This window comes from Oncorhynchus keta, chromosome 34 (genome assembly GCF_023373465.1).
Source record: "Oncorhynchus keta strain PuntledgeMale-10-30-2019 chromosome 34, Oket_V2, whole genome shotgun sequence".
NCBI classification, from domain to species: domain Eukaryota; kingdom Metazoa; phylum Chordata; class Actinopteri; order Salmoniformes; family Salmonidae; genus Oncorhynchus; species Oncorhynchus keta.
In genome coordinates, this window is record NC_068454.1 from 79,763,887 (window position 1) to 79,784,441 (window position 20,555).

The window sequence follows — 20,555 nt, forward strand, 5'->3', positions numbered from 1 at the left end:
AGGAGAGAGAGACAGAGAGGAGGGGTGAGGAGAGAGAGACAGAGAGGAGGGGTGAGGAGAGAGAGACAGAGAGGAGGGGTGAGGAGAGAGAGACAGAGAGGAGGGGTGAGGAGAGAGAGAGACAGAGAGGAGGGGTGAGGAGAGAGAGACAGAGGAGGGGTGAGGAGAGAGAGACAGAGAGGAGGGGGTGAGGAGAGAGAGAGAGGAGGGGGTGAGGAGAGAGAGACAGAGAGGAGGGGTGAGGAGAGAGAGAGAGAGAGGAGGGGTGAGGAGAGAGAGAGAAGAGGGGGTGAGGAGAGCGAGAGATGAGGGGTGAAGAGAGAGAGACAGAGAGGAGGGGTGAGGAGAGAGAGACAGAGAGGAGGGGTGAGGAGAGAGAGGCAGAGAGGAGGGGGTGAGAAGAGAGAGACAGAGAGGAGGGGTGAGGAGAGAGACAGAGAGGAGGGGGTGAGGAGAGAGAGACAGAGAGGAGGGGGGGGAGGAGAGAGACAGAGAGGAGGGGGTGAGGAGAGAGAGACAGAGAGGAGGGGTGAGGAGAGAGACAGAGAGGAGGGGGGTGAGGAGAGAGAGACAGAGAGGAGGGGTGAGAAGAGAGACAGAGAGGAGGGGGTGAGAAGAGAGACAGAGAGGAGGGGGTGAGGAGAGAGAGACAGAGAGGAGGGGGGTGAGGAGAGAGAGACAGAGAGGAGGGGTGAGGAGAGAGACAGAGAGGAGGGGGGGAGGAGAGAGAGACAGAGAGGAGGGGTGAGAAGAGAGACAGAGAGGAGGGGTGAGGAGAGAGAGACAGAGAGGAGGGGGTGAGGAGAGAGAGACAGAGAGGAGGGGTGAGGAGAGAGAGACAGAGAGGAGGGGTGAGGAGAGAGAGACAGAGAGGAGGGGGTGAGAAGAGAGACAGAGAGGAGGGGTGAGGAGAGAGAGACAGAGAGCAGGGGGGTGAGGAGAGAGAGACAGAGAGGAGGGGGTGAGGAGAGAGAGACAGAGAGGAGGGGGGTGAGGAGAGAGATACAGAGAGGAGGGGGTGAGGAGCGAGAGACAGAGAGGAGGGGGTGAGGAGAGAGAGACAGAGAGGAGGGGGTGAGGAGAGAGAGACAGAGAGGAGGGGTGAGGAGAGAGACAGAGAGGAGGGGGTGACAGAAAAAAATGAGAGAGAAGCACATTCCTCCCTCCTTCTTTCGCCCTGTTTCTCTCTTCAAAACAACAGCTGGGACAGGTGTGTTTTTACTGATTGTAGAGAGTGCACATGCTGACTGTGTCAATGTATGTGTGTGTGTGTGTGTGTGTGTGTGTGTGTGTGTGTGTGTGTGTGTGTGTGTGTGTGTGTGTGTGTGTGTGTGTGTGTGTGTGTGTGTGTGTGTGTGTGTGTGTGTGTGTGTATGCTGAGTCTGCACCATGTTACACTCTTCAGCCCCTGCTGTTCTTATTAAATCTGTTTCTGCTGAGAATAATTTGATCCTTCAGATTAATCAATCTCAATTTGACATTACCAGTGAAGTGAAGGCTTAATCAAATCCAATCAAATGTTATTGGTCACATACACATGGTTAGCAGATGTTAATGCGAGGGCAACAAAATGCTTGTGCTTCTAGTTCCGACAGTGCAGTAATATCTAACAGTAATCTAACAATTTCAACAACTACCTAATACACAGAAATCTAAGTAAAGGAATGGAATAAGAGTATATACATATAAATAAATATATGGATGAGCGATGACCGAGCAATAGATGGTATAAAATACAGTATAAACATATGAGATGAGTAATGAAAGATATGTCAACATTATTAAAGTGATCCATTTATTCAAGTGGCCAATGATTTCAAGTCTGTATGTTGGCAGCAGCCTCTCTGTGTTAGTGATGGCTGTTTAACAATCTGATGGCCTTGAGATAGAAGCTGTTTTTCAGTCTCTCGGTCCCTGCTTTGATGCCCCTGTACTGACCTCACCTTATGGATGGTAGTGGGGTGAACAGGCAGTGGCTCGGTTGGTTATTTGTGAGTACGTGCGTACATGTCTATGTCTCTCTGTGTGTGTGTGTGTGTGTGTGTGTGTGTGTGTGTGTGTGTGTGTGTGTGTGTGTGTGTGTGTGTGTGTGTGTGTGTGTGTGTGTGTGTGTGTGTGTGTGTGTGTGTGTGTGTGTGTGTGTGTGTGTGTGTGTGTGTGTGTGTGTGTGTGTGTGTGTGTGTGTGTGTGTGTAAGAGCAAGAGAGAGAGCGAGACTCAGGAAACAGAGGGATCCTGTTTGTGAGCAGACTGCCATTGTTCCAGTGATTAAACACACACAACATCTTGTCCCCCTGTAGCCCGTACGCCCCAGACAACCATACCCTAACTCTCTCTCCAAGACACGTACACAATCACAATGATCATATGGGTGTGTATTAACCCATTGTAGCTTTGTCTAGTCTGTGTGTCTCCATACAGTAGATCCTTCTATTGTCCCCATCTCTCTCCTTACATTGGGACTACACCCCTCCAATCAGCCCCTCCTTCTCTCATCAACGATTCCCTTCATCTCTCTGTATTATTCCTAGTTTATATCAGAGAACCCCCCCACTGTGCTCCCTACACCCTTTCCTTACACCCTCCCCCCTAAAGGCGCCAAGCCAAACAAGTGCGCTTGCATACTCCCTTAAAGGTAATGCTTTACTCATCTCATATGTATATACTGTGTTCTCTTCTACTGTATTTTAGACAATGCTACTCGTCCTAATATTTATATATTTATTAATTCCATTCTTTTACTTTCAGATGTGTGTATTGTTGTGAATTGTTAGAAACTACTTCCCTGTTGGAGCTGGGAACACAAGCATTTCACAACACCCACAACAATATACACTTCCTGTTGGAGCTGGGAACACAACCATTTCACTACACCCACAACAATATACACTTCCTGTTGGAGCTGGGAACACAAGCATTTCACTACACCCACAACAATATATACTTCCTGTTGGAGCTGGGAACACAACCATTTCACTACACCCACAACAATATACACTCCCTGTTGGAGCTGGGAACACAAGCATTTCACTACACCCACAACAATATACACTCCCTGTTGGAGCTGGGAACACAAGCATATCACTACACCCACAACAATATACACTCCCTGTTGGAGCTGGGAACACAAGCATTTCACTACACCCACAACAATATACACTCCCTGTTGGAGCTGGGAACACAAGCATTTCACTACACCCACAACAATATACACTCCCTGTTGGAGCTGGGAACACAAGCATTTCACTACACCCACAACAATATACACTTCCTGTTGGAGCTGGGAACACAAGCATTTCACTACACCCACAACAATATACACTCCCTGTTGGAGCTGGGAACACAAGCATTTCACTACACCCACAACAATATACACTTCCTGTTGGAGCTGGGAACACAAGCATTTCACTACACCCATAACAATATATACTTCCTGTTGGACCTGGGAACACAAGCATTTCACTACACCCACAACAATATACACTTCCTGTTGGAGTTGGGAACACAAGCATTTCACTACACCCACAACAATATATACTTCCCTGTTGGAGCTGGGAACACAACCATTTCACTACACCCATAACAATATACACTCCCTGTTGGAGCTGGGAACACAACCATTTCACTACACCCATAACAATATACACTCCCTGTTGGAGCTGGGAACACAAGCATTTCACTACACCCACAACAATATACACTTCCTGTTGGAGTTGGGAACACAAGCATTTCACTACACCCACAACAATATATACTTCCCTGTTGGAGCTGGGAACACAAGCATTTCACTACACCCATAACAATATACACTCCCTGTTGGAGCTGGGAACACAACCATTTCACTACACCCATAACAATATACACTCCCTGTTGGAGCTGGGAACACAAGCATTTCACTACACCCACAACAATATACACTTCCTGTTGGAGTTGGGAACACAAGCATTTCACTACACCCACAACAATATATACTTCCCTGTTGGAGCTGGGAACACAAGCATATCACTACACCCACAACAATATACACTCCCTGTTGGAGCTGGGAACACAAGCATTTCACTACACCCACAACAATATACACTCCCTGTTGGAGCTGGGAACACAAGCATTTCACTACACCCACAACAATATATACTTCCCTGTTGGAGCTGGGAACACAAGCATATCACTACACCCACAACAATATACACTCCCTGTTGGAGCTGGGAACACAAGCATTTCACTACACCCACAACAATATACACTCCCTGTTGGAGCTGGGAATACAAGCATTTCACTACACCCTCAACAATATACACTCCCTGTTGGAGCTGGGAACACAAGCATTTCACTACACCCACAACAATATATACTCCCTGTTGGAGCTGGGAACACAAGCATTTCACTACACCCACAACAATATATACTTCCTGTTGGAGCTGGGAACACAAGCACTTCATTACACCCACAACAATATATACTCCCTGTTGGAGCTGGGAACACAAGCACTTCATTACAACAATATATACTTCCTGTTGGAGCTGGGAACACAAGCACTTCATTACACCCACAACAATATATACTCCCTGTTGGAGCTGGGAACACAAGCACTTCATTACAACAATATATACTTCCTGTTGGAGCTGGGAACACAAGCACTTCATTACACCCACAACAATATATACTCCCTGTTGGAGCTGGGAACACAACCATTTCACTACACCCACAACAATATATACTCCCTGTTGGAGCTGGGAACACAAGCACTTCATTACACCCACAACAATATATACTCCCTGTTGGAGCTGGGAACACAAGCATTTCACTACACCCACAACAATATACACTCCCTGTTGGAGCTGGGAACACAAGCATTTCACTACACCCACAACAATATACACTTCCTGTTGGAGCTGGGAACACAAGCATTTCACTACACCCACAACAATATACACTCCCTGTTGGAGCTGGGAACACAAGCATTTCACTACACCCACAACAATATACACTCCCTGTTGGAGCTGGGAACACAAGCATTTCACTACACCCACAACAATATATACTTCCTGTTGGAGCTGGGAACACAAGCATTTCACTACACCCACAACAATATACACTCCCTGTTGGAGCTGGGAACACAAGCATTTCACTACACCCACAACAATATATACTCCCTGTTGGAGCTGGGAACACAAGCATTTCACTACACCCACAACAATATATACTCCCTGTTGGAGCTGGGAACACAAGCATTTCACTACACCCTCAACAATATACACTCCCTGTTGGAGCTGGGAATACAAGCATTTCACTACACCCACAACAATATATACTCCCTGTTGGAGCTGGGAACACAAGCATTTCACTACACCCACAACAATATATACTCCCTGTTGGAGCTGGGAACACAAGCATTTCACTACACCCACAACAATATATACTTCCTGTTGGAGCTGGGAACACAAGCATTTCACTACACCCACAACAATATATACTTCCTGTTGGAGCTGGGAACACAACCATTTCACTACACCCACAACAATATATACTTCCTGTTGGAGCTGGGAACACAAGCATTTCACTACACCCACAACAATATACACTCCCTGTTGGAGCTGGGAACACAAGCATTTCACTACACCCACAACAATATACACTCCCTGTTGGAGCTGGGAACACAAGCATTTCACTACACCCACAACAATATATACTTCCTGTTGGAGCTGGGAACACAACCATTTCACTACACCCACAACAATATATACTTCCTGTTGGAGCTGGGAACACAAGCATTTCACTACACCCACAACAATATACACTCCCTGTTGGAGCTGGGAACACAAGCATTTCACTACACCCACAACAATATATACTTCCCTGTTGGAGCTGGGAACACAAGCATTTCACTACACCCACAACAATATATACTCTCTGTTGGAGCTGGGAACACAAGCATTTCACTACACCCACAACAATATATACTCCCTGTTGGAGCTGGGAACACAAGCATTTCACTACACCCACAACAATATATACTCCCTGTTGGAGCTGGGAACACAAGCATTTCACTACACCCACAACAATATACACTCCCTGTTGGAGCTGGGAACACAAGCATTTCACTACACCCACAACAATATATACTTCCTGTTGGAGCTGGGAACACAAGCATTTCACTACACCCACAACAATATACACTTCCCTGTTGGAGCTGGGAACACAACCATTTCACTACACCCACAACAATATATACTTCCCTGATGGAGCTGGGAACACAAGCATTTCACTACACCCACAACAATATACACTCCCTGTTGGAGCTGGGAACACAACCATTTCACTACACCCACAACAATATATACTTCCCTGTTGGAGCTGGGAACACAAGCATTTCACTACACCCACAACAATATACACTCCCTGTTGGAGCTGGGAACACAAGCATTTCACTACACCCACAACAATATACACTCCCTGTTGGAGCTGGGAACACAAGCATTTCACTACACCCACAACAATATACACTCCCTGTTGGAGCTGGGAATACAAGCATTTCACTACACCCACAACAATATACACTCCCTGTTGGAGCTGGGAACACAAGCATTTCACTACACCCACAACAATATACACTCCCTGTTGGAGCTGGGAATACAAGCATTTCACTACACCCACAACAATATACACTTCCTGTTGGAGCTGGGAACACAAGCATTTCACTACACCCACAACAATATACACTCCCTGTTGGAGCTGGGAATACAAGCATTTCACTACACCCACAACAATATATACTTCCTGTTGGAGCTGGGAACACAAGCATTTCACTACACCCACAACAATATACACTCCCTGTTGGAGCTGGGAACACAAGCATATCACTACACCCACAACAATATACACTCCCTGTTGGAGCTGGGAACACAACCATTTCACTACACCCACAACAATATACACTCCCTGTTGGAGCTGGGAACACAAGCATTTCACTACACCCACAACAATATATACTCCCTGTTGGAGCTGGGAACACAAGCATTTCACTACACCCACAACAATATACACTCCCTGTTGGAGCTGGGAACACAAGCATTTCACTACACCCACAACAATATACACTCCCTGTTGGAGCTGGGAACACAAGCATTTCACTACACCCACAACAATATATACTCCCTGTTGGAGCTGGGAACACAACCATTTCACTACACCCACAACAATATACACTCCCTGTTGGAGCTGGGAACACAAGCATTTCACTACACCCACAACAATATACACTCCCTGTTGGAGCTGGGAACACAAGCATTTCACTACACCCACAACAATATACACTTCCTGTTGGAGCTGGGAACACAACCATTTCACTACACCCATAACAATATACACTCCCTGTTGGAGCTGGGAACACAAGCATTTCACTACACCCACAACAATATACACTCCCTGTTGGAGCTGGGAACACAAGCATATCACTACACCCTCAACAATATACACTCCCTGTTGGAGCTGGGAATACAAGCATTTCACTACACCCACAACAATATATACTCCCTGTTGGAGCTGGGAACACAAGCATATCACTACACCCACAACAATATATACTTCCTGTTGGAGCTGGGAATACAAGCATTTCACTACACCCACAACAATATATACTCCCTGTTGGAGCTGGGAACACAAGCATATCACTACACCCTCAACAATATACACTCCCTGTTGGAGCTGGGAACACAAGCATTTCACTACACCCACAACAATATATACTCCCTGTTGGAGCTGGGAACACAAGCATTTCACTACACCCACAACAATATACACTCCCTGTTGGAGCTGGGAACACAAGCATTTCACTACACCCACAACAATATATACTCCCTGTTGGAGCTGGGAACACAAGCATTTCACTACACCCACAACAATATACACTCCCTGTTGGAGCTGGGAACACAAGCATATCACTACACCCTCAACAATATACACTCCCTGTTGGAGCTGGGAATACAAGCATTTCACTACACCCACAACAATATATACTCCCTGTTGGAGCTGGGAACACAAGCATATCACTACACCCACAACAATATATACTTCCTGTTGGAGCTGGGAATACAAGCATTTCACTACACCCACAACAATATATACTCCCTGTTGGAGCTGGGAACACAAGCATATCACTACACCCTCAACAATATACACTCCCTGTTGGAGCTGGGAACACAAGCATTTCACTACACCCACAACAATATATACTCCCTGTTGGAGCTGGGAACACAAGCATTTCACTACACCCACAACAATATACACTCCCTGTTGGAGCTGGGAACACAAGCATTTCACTACACCCACAACAATATATACTCCCTGTTGGAGCTGGGAACACAAGCATTTCACTACACCCACAACAATATACACTCCCTGTTGGAGCTGGGAACACAAGCATTTCACTACACCCACAACAATATATACTCCCTGTTGGAGCTGGGAACACAAGCATTTCACTACACCCACAACAATATACACTCCCTGTTGGAGCTGGGAACACAAGCATTTCACTACACCCACAACAATATATACTTCCTGTTGGAGCTGGGAACACAACCATTTCACTACACCCACAACAATATATACTTCCTGTTGGAGCTGGGAACACAACCATTTCACTACACCCACAACAATATACACTCCCTGTTGGAGCTGGGAACACAAGCATTTCACTACACCCACAACAATATATACTTCCTGTTGGAGCTGGGAACACAACCATTTCACTACACCCACAACAATATATACTTCCTGTTGGAGCTGGGAACACAACCATTTCACTACACCCACAACAATATACACTCCCTGTTGGAGCTGGGAACACAAGCATTTCACAACACCCACAACAATATACACCCCCTGTTGGAGCTGGGAACACAAGCATTTCACTACACCCACAACAATATATACTTCCTGTTGGAGCTGGGAACACAACCATTTCACTACACCCACAACAATATACACTCCCTGTTGGAGCTGGGAACACAAGCATTTCACTACACCCACAACAATATATACTCCCTGTTGGAGCTGGGAACACAAGCATTTCACTACACCCACAACAATATACACTCCCTGTTGGAGCTGGGAACACAAGCATTTCACTACACCCACAACAATATATACTCCCTGTTGGAGCTGGGAACACAAGCATTTCACTACACCCACAACAATATACACTCCCTGTTGGAGCTGGGAACACAAGCATTTCACTACACCCACAACAATATATACTCCCTGTTGGAGCTGGGAACACAAGCATTTCACTACACCCACAACAATATACACTTCCTGTTGGAGCTGGGAACACAAGCATTTCACTACACCCACAACAATATATACTCCCTGTTGGAGCTGGGAACACAAGCATTTCACTACACCCACAACAATATACACTCCCTGTTGGAGCTGGGAACACAAGCATTTCACTACACCCACAACAATATACACTCCCTGTTGGAGCTGGGAACACAAGCATTTCACTACACCCACAACAATATACACTTCCCTGTTGGAGCTGGGAACACAAGCATTTCACTACACCCACAACAATATATACTTCCCTGATGGAGCTGGGAACACAAGCATTTCACTACACCCACAACAATATACACTCCCTGTTGGAGCTGGGAACACAAGCATTTCACTACACCCACAACAATATACACTTCCTGTTGGAGCTGGGAACACAAGCATTTCACTACACCCACAACAATATATACTTCCCTGATGGAGCTGGGAACACAAGCATTTCACTACACCCACAACAATATACACTCCCTGTTGGAGCTGGGAACACAAGCATTTCACTACACCCACAACAATATACACTCCCTGTTGGAGCTGGAGCTGGGAACACAAGCATTTCACTACACCCACAACAATATACACTCCCTGTTGGAGCTGGGAACACAAGCATTTCACTACACCCACAACAATATACACTCCCTGTTGGAGCTGGGAACACAACCATTTCACTACACCCACAACAATATACACTCCCTGTTGGAGCTGGGAACACAAGCATTTCACTACACCCACAACAATATACACTCCCTGTTGGAGCTGGGAACACAAGCATTTCACTACACCCTCAACAATATACACTCCCTGTTGGAGTTGGGAACACAAGCATTTCACTACACCCTCAACAATATACACTTCCTGTTGGAGCTGGGAACACAAGCATTTCACTACACCCACAACAATATACACTTCCCTGTTGGAGCTGGGAACACAAGCATATCACTACACCCACAACAATATACACTCCCTGTTGGAGCTGGGAACACAAGCATTTCAAAATTGTCAGAATTAAACAAAGATAACTCAAGAAATCGGTCATTAATTTAGTCGTTTTGCAGAGGAGATCTAATGGCCTAAACTCACCAAAGGCGACCGTGCGAAGCGTGTGATTTATTTTAGAATGTATTGTTTTGAATTATAATGACCCAACCGAAGCCAGTGCCTCGCTCAATAAGAACGTGTCTCTATTCTTGCCTTCTATTGCTGGTGCTGTAGTCACACAAAACACATATTTTGTCATGATTCACTTATTTTTGTTTTAGCTCATTTGAAATGGAAGAGATAGCTTAGGGTTGAGGCTTTACCATACATGCTACATTAGATCAATTCACCCACTTATGGAAACATAACATTGCTATCAGCAAAGATGATTGGAGACATGGTCTATCTTGCTAGAATAAAGTCACTGTTCTGCACGTCCTTTCTGCCCGCCCACTTCTGGTGAGTTTCTCACTTCAGTCAGCATTTTGACATCTAACTAAGGTGTTTGGTGCAGTATAACTCAAGTGTAAAAATGTGCATAAAAACGAGTGGTCTGTTGTTGAATGACAACACATCATTGAAGAATCCCTACTGTTGACCAATGATGATGAAGGGGAGCAGACTTCGGCTCCAGATCTTCAGTTTGCCTCGAGAAAACAAAGTGTGCGCAAACAGCCAAAACAAACCTTATATATATATTATATGAACAAACTGTTCCCCACAAGAAGCATGTGAACGCCTTCAGATCCATCATCTCTTCCTCCTAGAGTAGAGCTCTCATGTTTATAGATATCCTCTTCGATTTCCAGTTGAATCAAAACCAGACCATCTCGTAGTCACACCTGTAGGCTGCCTCTCTCTCCCTGTGGCATAACTATCTCTCTCCCTGTGGCATAGCTATCTCTGTCTCCCTGTGGCATAGCTATCTCTCTCCCTGTGGCATAGCTATCTCTGTCTCCCTGTGGCATAGCTATCTCTGTCTCCCTGTGGCATAGCTATCTCTCTCCCTGTGGCATAGCTAGGTCTATCTGTCTCCCTGTGGCATAGCTATCTCAGTCTCCCTGTGGCATAGCTAGGTCTCTCTCCCTGTGGCATAGCTAGGTCTCTCTCCCTGTGGCATAGCTAGGTCTCTCTCCCTGTGGCATAGCTAGGTCTCTCTCCCTGTGGCATAGCTAGGTCTCTCTCCCTGTGGCATAGCTAGGTCTCGCTCCCTGTGGCATAGCTAGGTCTCGCTCCCTGTGGCATAGCTAGGTTTCTCTCCCTGTGGCATAGCTAGGTCTCTCTCCCTGTGGCATAGCTAGGTCTCTCTCTCTCCCTGTGGCATAGCTAGGTCTCTCTCCCTGTGGCATAGCTAGGTCTCTCTCTCTCCCTGTGGCATAGCTAGGTCTCTCTCTCCCTGTGGCATAGCTAGGTCTCTCTCTCTCCCTGTGGCATAGCTAGGTCTCTCTCTCTCCCTGTGGTATAGCTAGGTCTCTCTCTCTCCCTGTGGCATAGCTAGGTCTCTCTCTCTCCCTGTGGCATAGCTAGGTCTCTCTCCCTGTGGCATAGCTAGGTCTCTCTCCCTGTGGCATAGCTAGGTCTCTCTCCCTGTGGCATAGCTAGGTTTCTCTCCCTGTGGCATAGCTAGGTCTCTCTCCCTGTGGCATAGCTAGGTCTCTCTCCCTGTGGCATAGCTAGGTCTCTCTCCCTGTGGCATAGCTAGGTCTCTCTCCCTGTGGCATAGCTAGGTCTCTCTCCCTGTGGCATAGCTAGGTCTCTATCCTTTTCCTTGATCCTTCCCTTCTCTCTTACATCTCCTGTCACACTGTCAATCTCTGATGTTCCATTGACCCTATTCCTCCCATCTTCCTTTTCCATGTCCCCTCTCCCTCAATCTCCTCCCCCTCTTTTTCCCCACTCCCACCCTCTTGGCGTTGTGTCTGTGTTCTCAGTAGGGAGGCTGGATCTTTTGAGTACAGGAAGAGAAGCTGGTACACACGCTGAGAAACCCGAAACACAGCCGTTCCCACAGCTGCCCAATCAGGCAGTGTTGGCTTGGAAAACACACTTACTCATGCGCACACACATCATCAACACGTTCTCATTGCAGAACAATCACACTGCTTTGTCTCACTCACACAAGCTCGTTCCCAGTATCACCCAATCACGCAAGGTCTCACACACTGCTTTCCACACAAACAAATCTAAGGGTAACCTCATTAACCCTAAAACACAAACAAACCCCACATAACTACAAGAGCAGGGGTGTATTCATTAGTCAGATTCCGTTGCGAAAGTGTTTTGCAACGGAAACCGTTTACTCTAGGAGGCAAACAGAACTAAAACGGGGAGGGACCTACCTGAATTTGTCCAATAGAAACTTACTTTCAGAGTTAACGGTTTCTGTTGCTAAACGTTTTGCAACTGACTAATGAATACACCTCTAGTGTTCCACATGGTCAAGTGCAGTGCTCTCACCTCGTTCAAAATGTCTGCATATTCAGCCAATCAAATTGTACCTATTCATGTTAGCAGTAGGCCTATGTGGATACTCTTTATCCACACAAAGAAAAACACTGGATGTTAAACAACAGTATAAAACATTTATTCAATCAGTCCGAAGAAGCAGCAAAGCCCCAACTCCCTTATTTCCAGAGTGATAATATCCTATTAAAATAGCATATGTAGAATACCCTATACACAATCCAATGCATCAACAACAAGAGCACAGACAATAGACTTACAGTATATTTAGTTTGGACAAACGTAAACCAATAAAAACATAAAAACACAACGTGCACACGAAGACATACGACCCAAATAAAAACATTGTGTATGAAACACAATACGAATGGAATTCTTAGTCTTCCCTCAGTTCATGGATTTAGAGACCAAGTACCGATGATGTAGAGTACATGCCATGTCTGCTTAGAGTAGGGAAAGGGTTGCAAAACTCTAGGAACTTTCAATAAATTCCCTGGTTTTCCAGAAATCCTGGTTGGAGGGCTCCAGATTTCCTTCTTATTCCCTTCAGATTCTGTGAATCCTCCAACCAGGATGTCTGGAAAAACAAGTTCCTGGAGTTTGGCAACCCTAGTAGGGATGGACAACTGAGGGCTCTACACCCCATCTACAACTAGTACTACTAGGAGCACTACTACTAGGAGCACTAGTACTAGTACTACTAGGAGCACTACAACTAGTACTACTAGGAGCACTAGTACTACTAGGAGCCTCTTCATCTCTCCGTGGTACTTAACGGATCCATTCATAGAACTGATTAACTAGCGAGTCGAGACCTTAGACGTCTGGTTATCCAGGTGACCTTAGACGTCTGGTTATCCAGGTGACCTTAGACGTCTGGTTATCCAGGTGACCTTAGACGTCTGGTTATCCAGGTGACCTTAGACGTCTGGTTATCCAGGTGACTTTAGACGTCTGGTTATCCAGGTGACCTTAGACGTCTGGTTATCCAGGTGACCTTAGACGTCCCTAAGCACACAGCCAAGACAAGAGTGGCTTCGAGTCTCTGGACTTGATCTAACATCTCCAGAGAGACCCGAAAGTAGTTGTGTAGCAACGTTCCCATCCAACCTGACAGAGTTTGAGAAGATCTGCAGAGAAGAATGGGAGAAACTCCCCAAATACAGATGTGCCAAGCTCGTAGCGTCATACCCAAGAAGACTCGAGGCTGTAATCGCAACCAAAGGTGCTTCAACAAAGTACTGAGTAAAGGGCCTGACTTATGCAACTGTGATATTTTACTTTTTTTTTTATAAATGTACAAAATGAAAAAAAATAAACCTCTTTGCTTTGTCATTATGGGGTATTGTGTGTAGATTGATGAGGAAAATAAACAATTTAATACATTTTAGAATAAGGCTGTAACGTAACAAAATGTGGAAAAACTCAAAGGGTCTGAAAACTTTCTAAATGTACATCAGTCTAGTTAAAAGAGAAGAACAACCCAGCAGATACTGTGGCTACCAGGAACAGTTGTTCACCCCTAGTTCACAAGTCAACTATAACACCCCACTAGAGGCGGGATCATCCTGCCCAGTTAGAGCGATTCAACCAATAGCAGCGCATTGATGCTGAGCAAAAAACCTCCCACTGGGTAACAGAGACTACTGTGATTGACAGGGCAGGACTGTCCCGCCCATGGTTGAGTTCTCAGGTGGCAGTAATGATGTCCCAGACTAGGACAGAAGGCACAAAAAGGAAGTGGTGGAGGGAGAACGATGAGGAAGATGCCCCTAACCACTGATACAGGGTCAGATATTTATTCATAATTTTTCATCCCCCATTGCTAGGGTACTCTGATCCTAGATCTGTGATTAGGGACAGCTTCTGCCTTGAGAGGAGAGTCTTCTTAAACCCTTGGTGGGTAGGAGTGATCATGAATCATTTACAATATGAGTAACAATATCAGTGATTGACAGCCTGACCATGATAGGGTCAAGAAGCCTGTTATCTCTCTCCCTTGAAACCATTGGTGTGAGTCTCCAGCCACTTAGATTTCGATGAGTTTATAGGATGGCACACCTTGATTGACAGATGCAAATCTCCAGAACAAGAAGAACCGGATGAGACTGGTCACAATGCCTGGCGTGTTTGGAACCTGTAACACACAAACAAACACAAAGAGGGTAAAGCCTGGTGGGTAGGAGCGTTGGGCCAGTAACCGAAAGGTTGCTGGATCGAATCCCCGAGCTGACAAGGTAAAAACCTGTCGTTCTGTTCCTAAGGCAGGCAGTTAACCCACTGTTCCCCGGGCGCCAAAGACCTGGATGTCGATTAAGGCAGTTCTCCGCACCGCTCTGCCTCAGAGGGGATGGCTTAAATGCGGAAGACACATTTCAGTTGTACAACTGACTAGGTATCCCCTTTCCCTAAAGGTAATTTACAATCATTTAACAGTCCCCTTCCATCTAGCCCCTACCATGTCTCACATACAGTCTGTCTCTGCCTGGCCAGTTCCCCTCTTTCCACTGAGATTCTCTGCCTCTAACCCTATTACAGGGGCTGAGTCACTGGCGCTCGTTCATGCCATCCCTAGGAGGGGTGCGTCACTTGAGTGGGTTGAGTCACTTATGTGAACTTCCTGTCTGGGTTGGCGCGGCGCGGCCCCCTGGGTTGAGCTGTGGTGGAGATCTTTGTGGGCTATACTCGGCCTCGTCTCAGGATGGTAAGTTGGTGGTTGAGGATATCCCTCTAGTGGTGTGGGGGCTGTGCTTTGGCAAAGGACTGGCCACCCCTCATAGCCTGGTTCCTCTCTAGGTTTCTTCCTAGGTTTTGGCCTTTCTAGGGAGATTTTCCTAGCCACCGTGCTTCTACACCTGCATTGCTTGCTGTTTGGGGTTTTAGGCTGGAATTCTGTACAGCACTTTGAGATATACACCCGGCCAAAATGAGCAATCGGGGGAGAAGGGCCTTAGTCAGGGAGGTGACCAAGAACACTCCGACATAGCTCCAGAGTTCCTCTGTGGAGATGGGAGAATCTTCCAGAAGGATAACCATCTCTGCAGCACTCCACCAAATCACGATTTTATGGTATCGTGGCCAGATGGAAACCAGTCCTCAGTAAAAGGCACATGACAGCCTGCTTGGAGTTTGCTAAAATGCACCTAAAGACTCAGACCATGAGAAACAAGATTCTCTGGTCTGAAGAAACCAAGATTGAACTGTTTGGCCTGAATGCCAAGCGTCACGTCTGGTGGAAACCTGACACCATCCCTACAGTGAAGCATGGTGGCGGCAGCATCAAGCTGTGGGGATGTTTTCAGCGGCAGAGACTGGGAGACTAGTCAGGATCGAGGGAAAGATGAACGGAGCAAAGTACAGAGAGATCCTTGATGAAAACCTGCACCAGAGCGCTCAGGACCTCCGACTGAGGTGAAGATTCACCTTCTAACAGGACAACAATCCTGCCAATACAACGCAGAACTGGCTTCGGGACAAGTCACTGAATGTCCTTGAGTGGCCCAGCCTGAGCACAGACTTGAATCTGATCAAACATTTCTGGAGAGACTAGAAAATTGCCTTGCAGCGACAATCCCCATCCAAACTGACAGAGCAGATCTGCAGAGAAGAATGATACAGGTGTGCCAAGCTTGTAGTGTCATACCCAAGAAGATCTGAGGCTGTAATCACTGCCAAAGTACAGAGTAAAGATTGATTGATGAGGGAAAAAAATATTTAATACATTTCAAAATAAGGCTGTAACGTGGAAAAAGTCAAGGGGTCTGAATACTTTCAGAATGCACTGTATACACACACACCATGATATAGTAGTCTTGCAGCTGTAGTCCATAGAGCGTCCAGGATGTTGAGGTGAGGAAGGTAGCTACAGTCAAAGAGAAGGACAAACGCTCCACACTACCAGTACGCACTATCTCCATCTGACAGAGAGAAGAGAGGGAGAGGGGGTGATGAATTGACACAATTCCAATGTATCCAAAAACACAGCAGATAGGATAAGACACGAACCCAGAACAGGAAGACACAGATGAAAGGCAGGAAATGGACACAGGATCATACGAGACAGACAGAGGGGGAATGAGACAAACAGGAAGGTGGAGGGGAGGGCTGCACAAATAATCAAATTCACATCAAAAATCAATATTGACATGTGCATATAGGAAGAGATCCATATTGCATGCAATAATTTGAAACGCCACGTGTAACATCCGTTTTTATAGTTTACTCAGTGCATCTCTCTTCTTGCAGCTGCTTCCCACACACACCAAGCCCCACCCCCTGTCACTCAAGCAGCACACTTCCTATTCCCTCCCAGGCCCACCCATGGCTGCGCCCCTGCCCAGTCATGTGAAATCCATAGATTAGGGCCTAATGAATGTATTTCAATTGGCTGATTTCATCATATGAACTGTAATTCAGTTGTTGCATGTTGAGTTTAGATTTTTGTTCAGTATATATATATAATCGCAATATTTGCACCCCCCAAAAGATAATCACAATTAGACTTTTTTGCCCATATCGTGCAGCCCGGGCGAAGGAATAAACCGGAACACAGAGGCAACGAGAAGAGGCAAAGGGCAAGGGGAGAGAGAGTGATGAGAGAGGTGGTCATGTTCTGAAGATGGAATCTAATTGGCCTGTTGTTGGGCTACCTTACATATTTATGAGAGTATGTGAGGAATCAGAGAACTGTGGGTATCAGGGTGGTAGGTACCAGAACATTGGAACAATAGGTCTGTTTGCCAGGCTAGTGAGTGTGTGTTATCTGAACTCTGTATTAAAGTTGTATAAAGGTTTCTTCACCAGTGCGTGGAAGAACGTGTCCAATGCGTGGACATAGGGTACATATTGTATAAACACTGTAAGAAAGGGTTTGCATATTTACCAGGTCAGCGAGTGGACTCAGGTACATGCTGATAGTGAACAGGCTGCAGGTGAGACCTAGCTGGGCCAGCTGAGACTCTCCCTGAGGCAGGACAACACTGAAGTACAGCCAGCCTCCACAGACCACTCCTCCTGCTAGTAACGTCTGAGAGGTCACTCGCCTCTGGAACGAACACAACCACACAAGTTTACTGACCCCATACTAATTTTTACCATTTTGGCACACACCCTAAAACTAGGCTTCAAGCAGAGAACCAGTGGGCAGATTTACTAAAAGTGTACTTCAAACCCTAACGGAAAAATACAAACAATGGACTAAAGCAAACAAACCTTGATTATTTACAGAAAAAAAAACACCATTATGATATCTACAGAAATTAACACCAGACCATCTCTAAGACAAAAGAATGCACTCCTGGGGGATTCAGGTCTGGCCGTATCTATGTGATAAGTGACTAAAAAAACACTGTGGTCAACTCACCTTGTCATTGGTGTAGTGGCAGTAGGAGAGACTATAAAACACTGTGGACAACTCACCTTGTCATTGGTGTAGTGGCAGTAGGAGAGACTATAAAACACTGTGGACAACTCACCTTGTCATTGGTGTAGTGGCAGTAGGAGAGACTATAAAACACTGTGGACAACTCACCTTGTCATTGGTGTAGTGGCAGTAGGAGAGACTATAAAACACTGTGGACAACTCACCTTGTCATTGGTGTAGTGGCAGTAGGAGAGACTATAAAACACTGTGGACAACTCACCTTGTCATTGGTGTAGTGGCAGTAGGAGAGACTATAAAACACTGTGGACAACTCACCTTGTCATTGGTGTAGTGGCAGTAGGAGAGACTATAAAACACTGTGGACAACTCACCTTGTCATTGATGTAGTGGCAGTAGGAGAGACTATAAAACACTGTGGACAACTCACCTTGTCATTGGTGTAGTGGCAGTAGGAGAGACTATAAAACACTGTGGACAACTCACCTTGTCATTGGTGTAGTGGCAGTAGGAGAGACTATAAAACACTGTGGACAACTCACCTTGTCATTGGTGTAGTGGCAGTAGGAGAGACTATAAAACACTGTGGACAACTCACCTTGTCATTGGTGTAGTGGCAGTAGGAGAGACTATAAAACACTGTGGACAACTCACCTTGTCATTGGTGTAGTGGCAGTAGGAGAGACTATAAAACACTGTGGACAACTCACCTTGTCATTGGTGTAGTGGCAGTAGGAGAGACTATAAAACACTGTGGACAACTCACCTTGTCATTGGTGTAGTGGCAGTAGGAGAGACTATAAAACACTGTGGACAACTCACCTTGTCATTGGTGTAGTGGCAGTAGGAGAGACTATAAAACACTGTGGACAACTCACCTTGTCATTGGTGTAGTGGCAGTAGGAGAGACTATAAAACACTGTGGACAACTCACCTTGTCATTGGTGTAGTGGCAGTAGGAGAGACTATAAAACACTGTGGTCAACTCACCTTGTCATTGGTGTAGTGGCAGTAGCAGAGGATGTAGAGGGACTGTAGACAGGCTCCTATGGTGTTAACCAGGACCAGAGTCCCATCCGTCTTCAGTATCCCATAATACAGCCAGCCCAGGTTACTATAGAGACAGACAAGACTTTAGCTCAGTGGGCTAACACAGTATGACTTGTGCAGACGACCCGGGTTTAATCAGTGGTCACGGGCACATTGCCTAGGCACCACACACAAAGCTTACTTGAGGCACGTGGTGAGGAAGGGGAGGAACTGGACGTTATCTGCACTTTTGGAAGCTCTCATCTTCTTCAGGTCCGTCCTGACACGCACGCACGCGCACACACACACACACACACACACACACACACACACACACACACACACTTTTAAAAAGACCTGCTTGCAAATCTAGCATAAGAAAAAGGATGCAACTGAACTAAAACATTATTTTATTATCACCTGTCCTGAGTATTCTATTTACACAAGCCTCAGGCATTGAACGAATAACTAAGCAAATATTTGATTAACTCATATCTGTGAGAGAAGGGTGGACTAGCTAGCTGGCTAGCTAACCAACACCGAGCTGGCTATGTTTCCAAAGTTTAATGATATACAAACAAGCAAATTAGAACTGAATTTGGTCTCTGTCCAAATTCGCGATGTTGGCAATAAAGAACAGGTATCTAGCTAACGTTTGCTACTTAGCCAGATAGTTTCTCTGAAAGGCAGAAAGCTTTCAAACTTACAGTCCAGTCGAGAACATCCCGACTGTAAATACGATGCACGCCCATGATAGAAACTGCAAAAACTCCATAGATCGGAAAACGGAATATATGGAGCACCACCTAGATAGCTATGTATGTGTCTAAATTGTGAGTAATTTCGCTGTGAATATCAAATCAGCTATCGTGCAAATATTTGACAACTGCATCAGCGACTCAAGGTTGACGTCATTCTAACGACACTGTATTTCCGTGTTTGTAATCAGGGGTGTATTAATTTCGCCAATTCTGTTGCAAAACGTTTCGTATACGGAAGCAAACAGAACGTAACGAGAGACACCTAACTTTACGTGTCCAATAGAAACTCTCGTTGTGCTCTGTTTGCTTCAGTTTGGTTCTTTAACGGTAAACGGTTTCCTTAATGAATACACCACAGTATTCTGAAATAATTATGCACTCTGATTGGCAGATAAGGATGAGAGGTTGGATAGGTTTCCAACAATGAAATGATGATCAATATTTATTATTTTATTTAACTAGGCAAGTCAGTTAAGAACAAATTCTTATTTTCAATGACGGCCTAGGAACAGTGGGTTAACTGCCTTGTTCAGGGGCAGAACGACAGATTTTTACCTTGTCAGGTCAGATACTGTATCTGTGCTCCATAATAGCTGTATATAACTCCCATCC

At 45.7% G+C, this 20,555-nt stretch overlaps 1 protein-coding gene across 1 annotated transcript; it reads right to left on the reverse strand.

Moving 5' to 3' along the window:
- Positions 1–12,878: 12,878 nt before the first annotated feature.
- Positions 12,879–20,116, reverse strand: LOC118378454 (sugar transporter SWEET1-like). The gene is made up of 6 exons (XM_052495333.1): positions 19,890–20,116; positions 19,385–19,462; positions 19,144–19,267; positions 17,656–17,817; positions 16,571–16,690; positions 12,879–14,910 (listed from the first exon to the last, which is right to left on the reverse strand). Exons 1-6 carry the CDS (start codon positions 19,955–19,957, stop codon positions 14,803–14,805), a joined length of 660 nt encoding a protein of 219 aa, XP_052351293.1. The 5' UTR covers positions 19,958–20,116; the 3' UTR covers positions 12,879–14,802.
- Between the last annotated feature and the right edge of the window lie 439 nt (positions 20,117–20,555).

Coding starts and splice junctions, on each gene's coding strand:
- LOC118378454 (XM_052495333.1), bottom strand. CDS start 19,957: ATGGAGTTTTTGCAGTTTCTATCATGGGCGTGCATCGTATTTACAGTC. Junction 19,268..19,384: donor TTCCTCACCACGTGCCTCAA/GTAAGCTTTGTG, acceptor CTGTCTCTATAG/TAACCTGGGCTGGCTGTATT. Junction 16,691..17,655: donor TGAGTCCACTCGCTGACCTG/GTAAATATGCAA, acceptor TCTCTCTGTCAG/ATGGAGATAGTGCGTACTGG.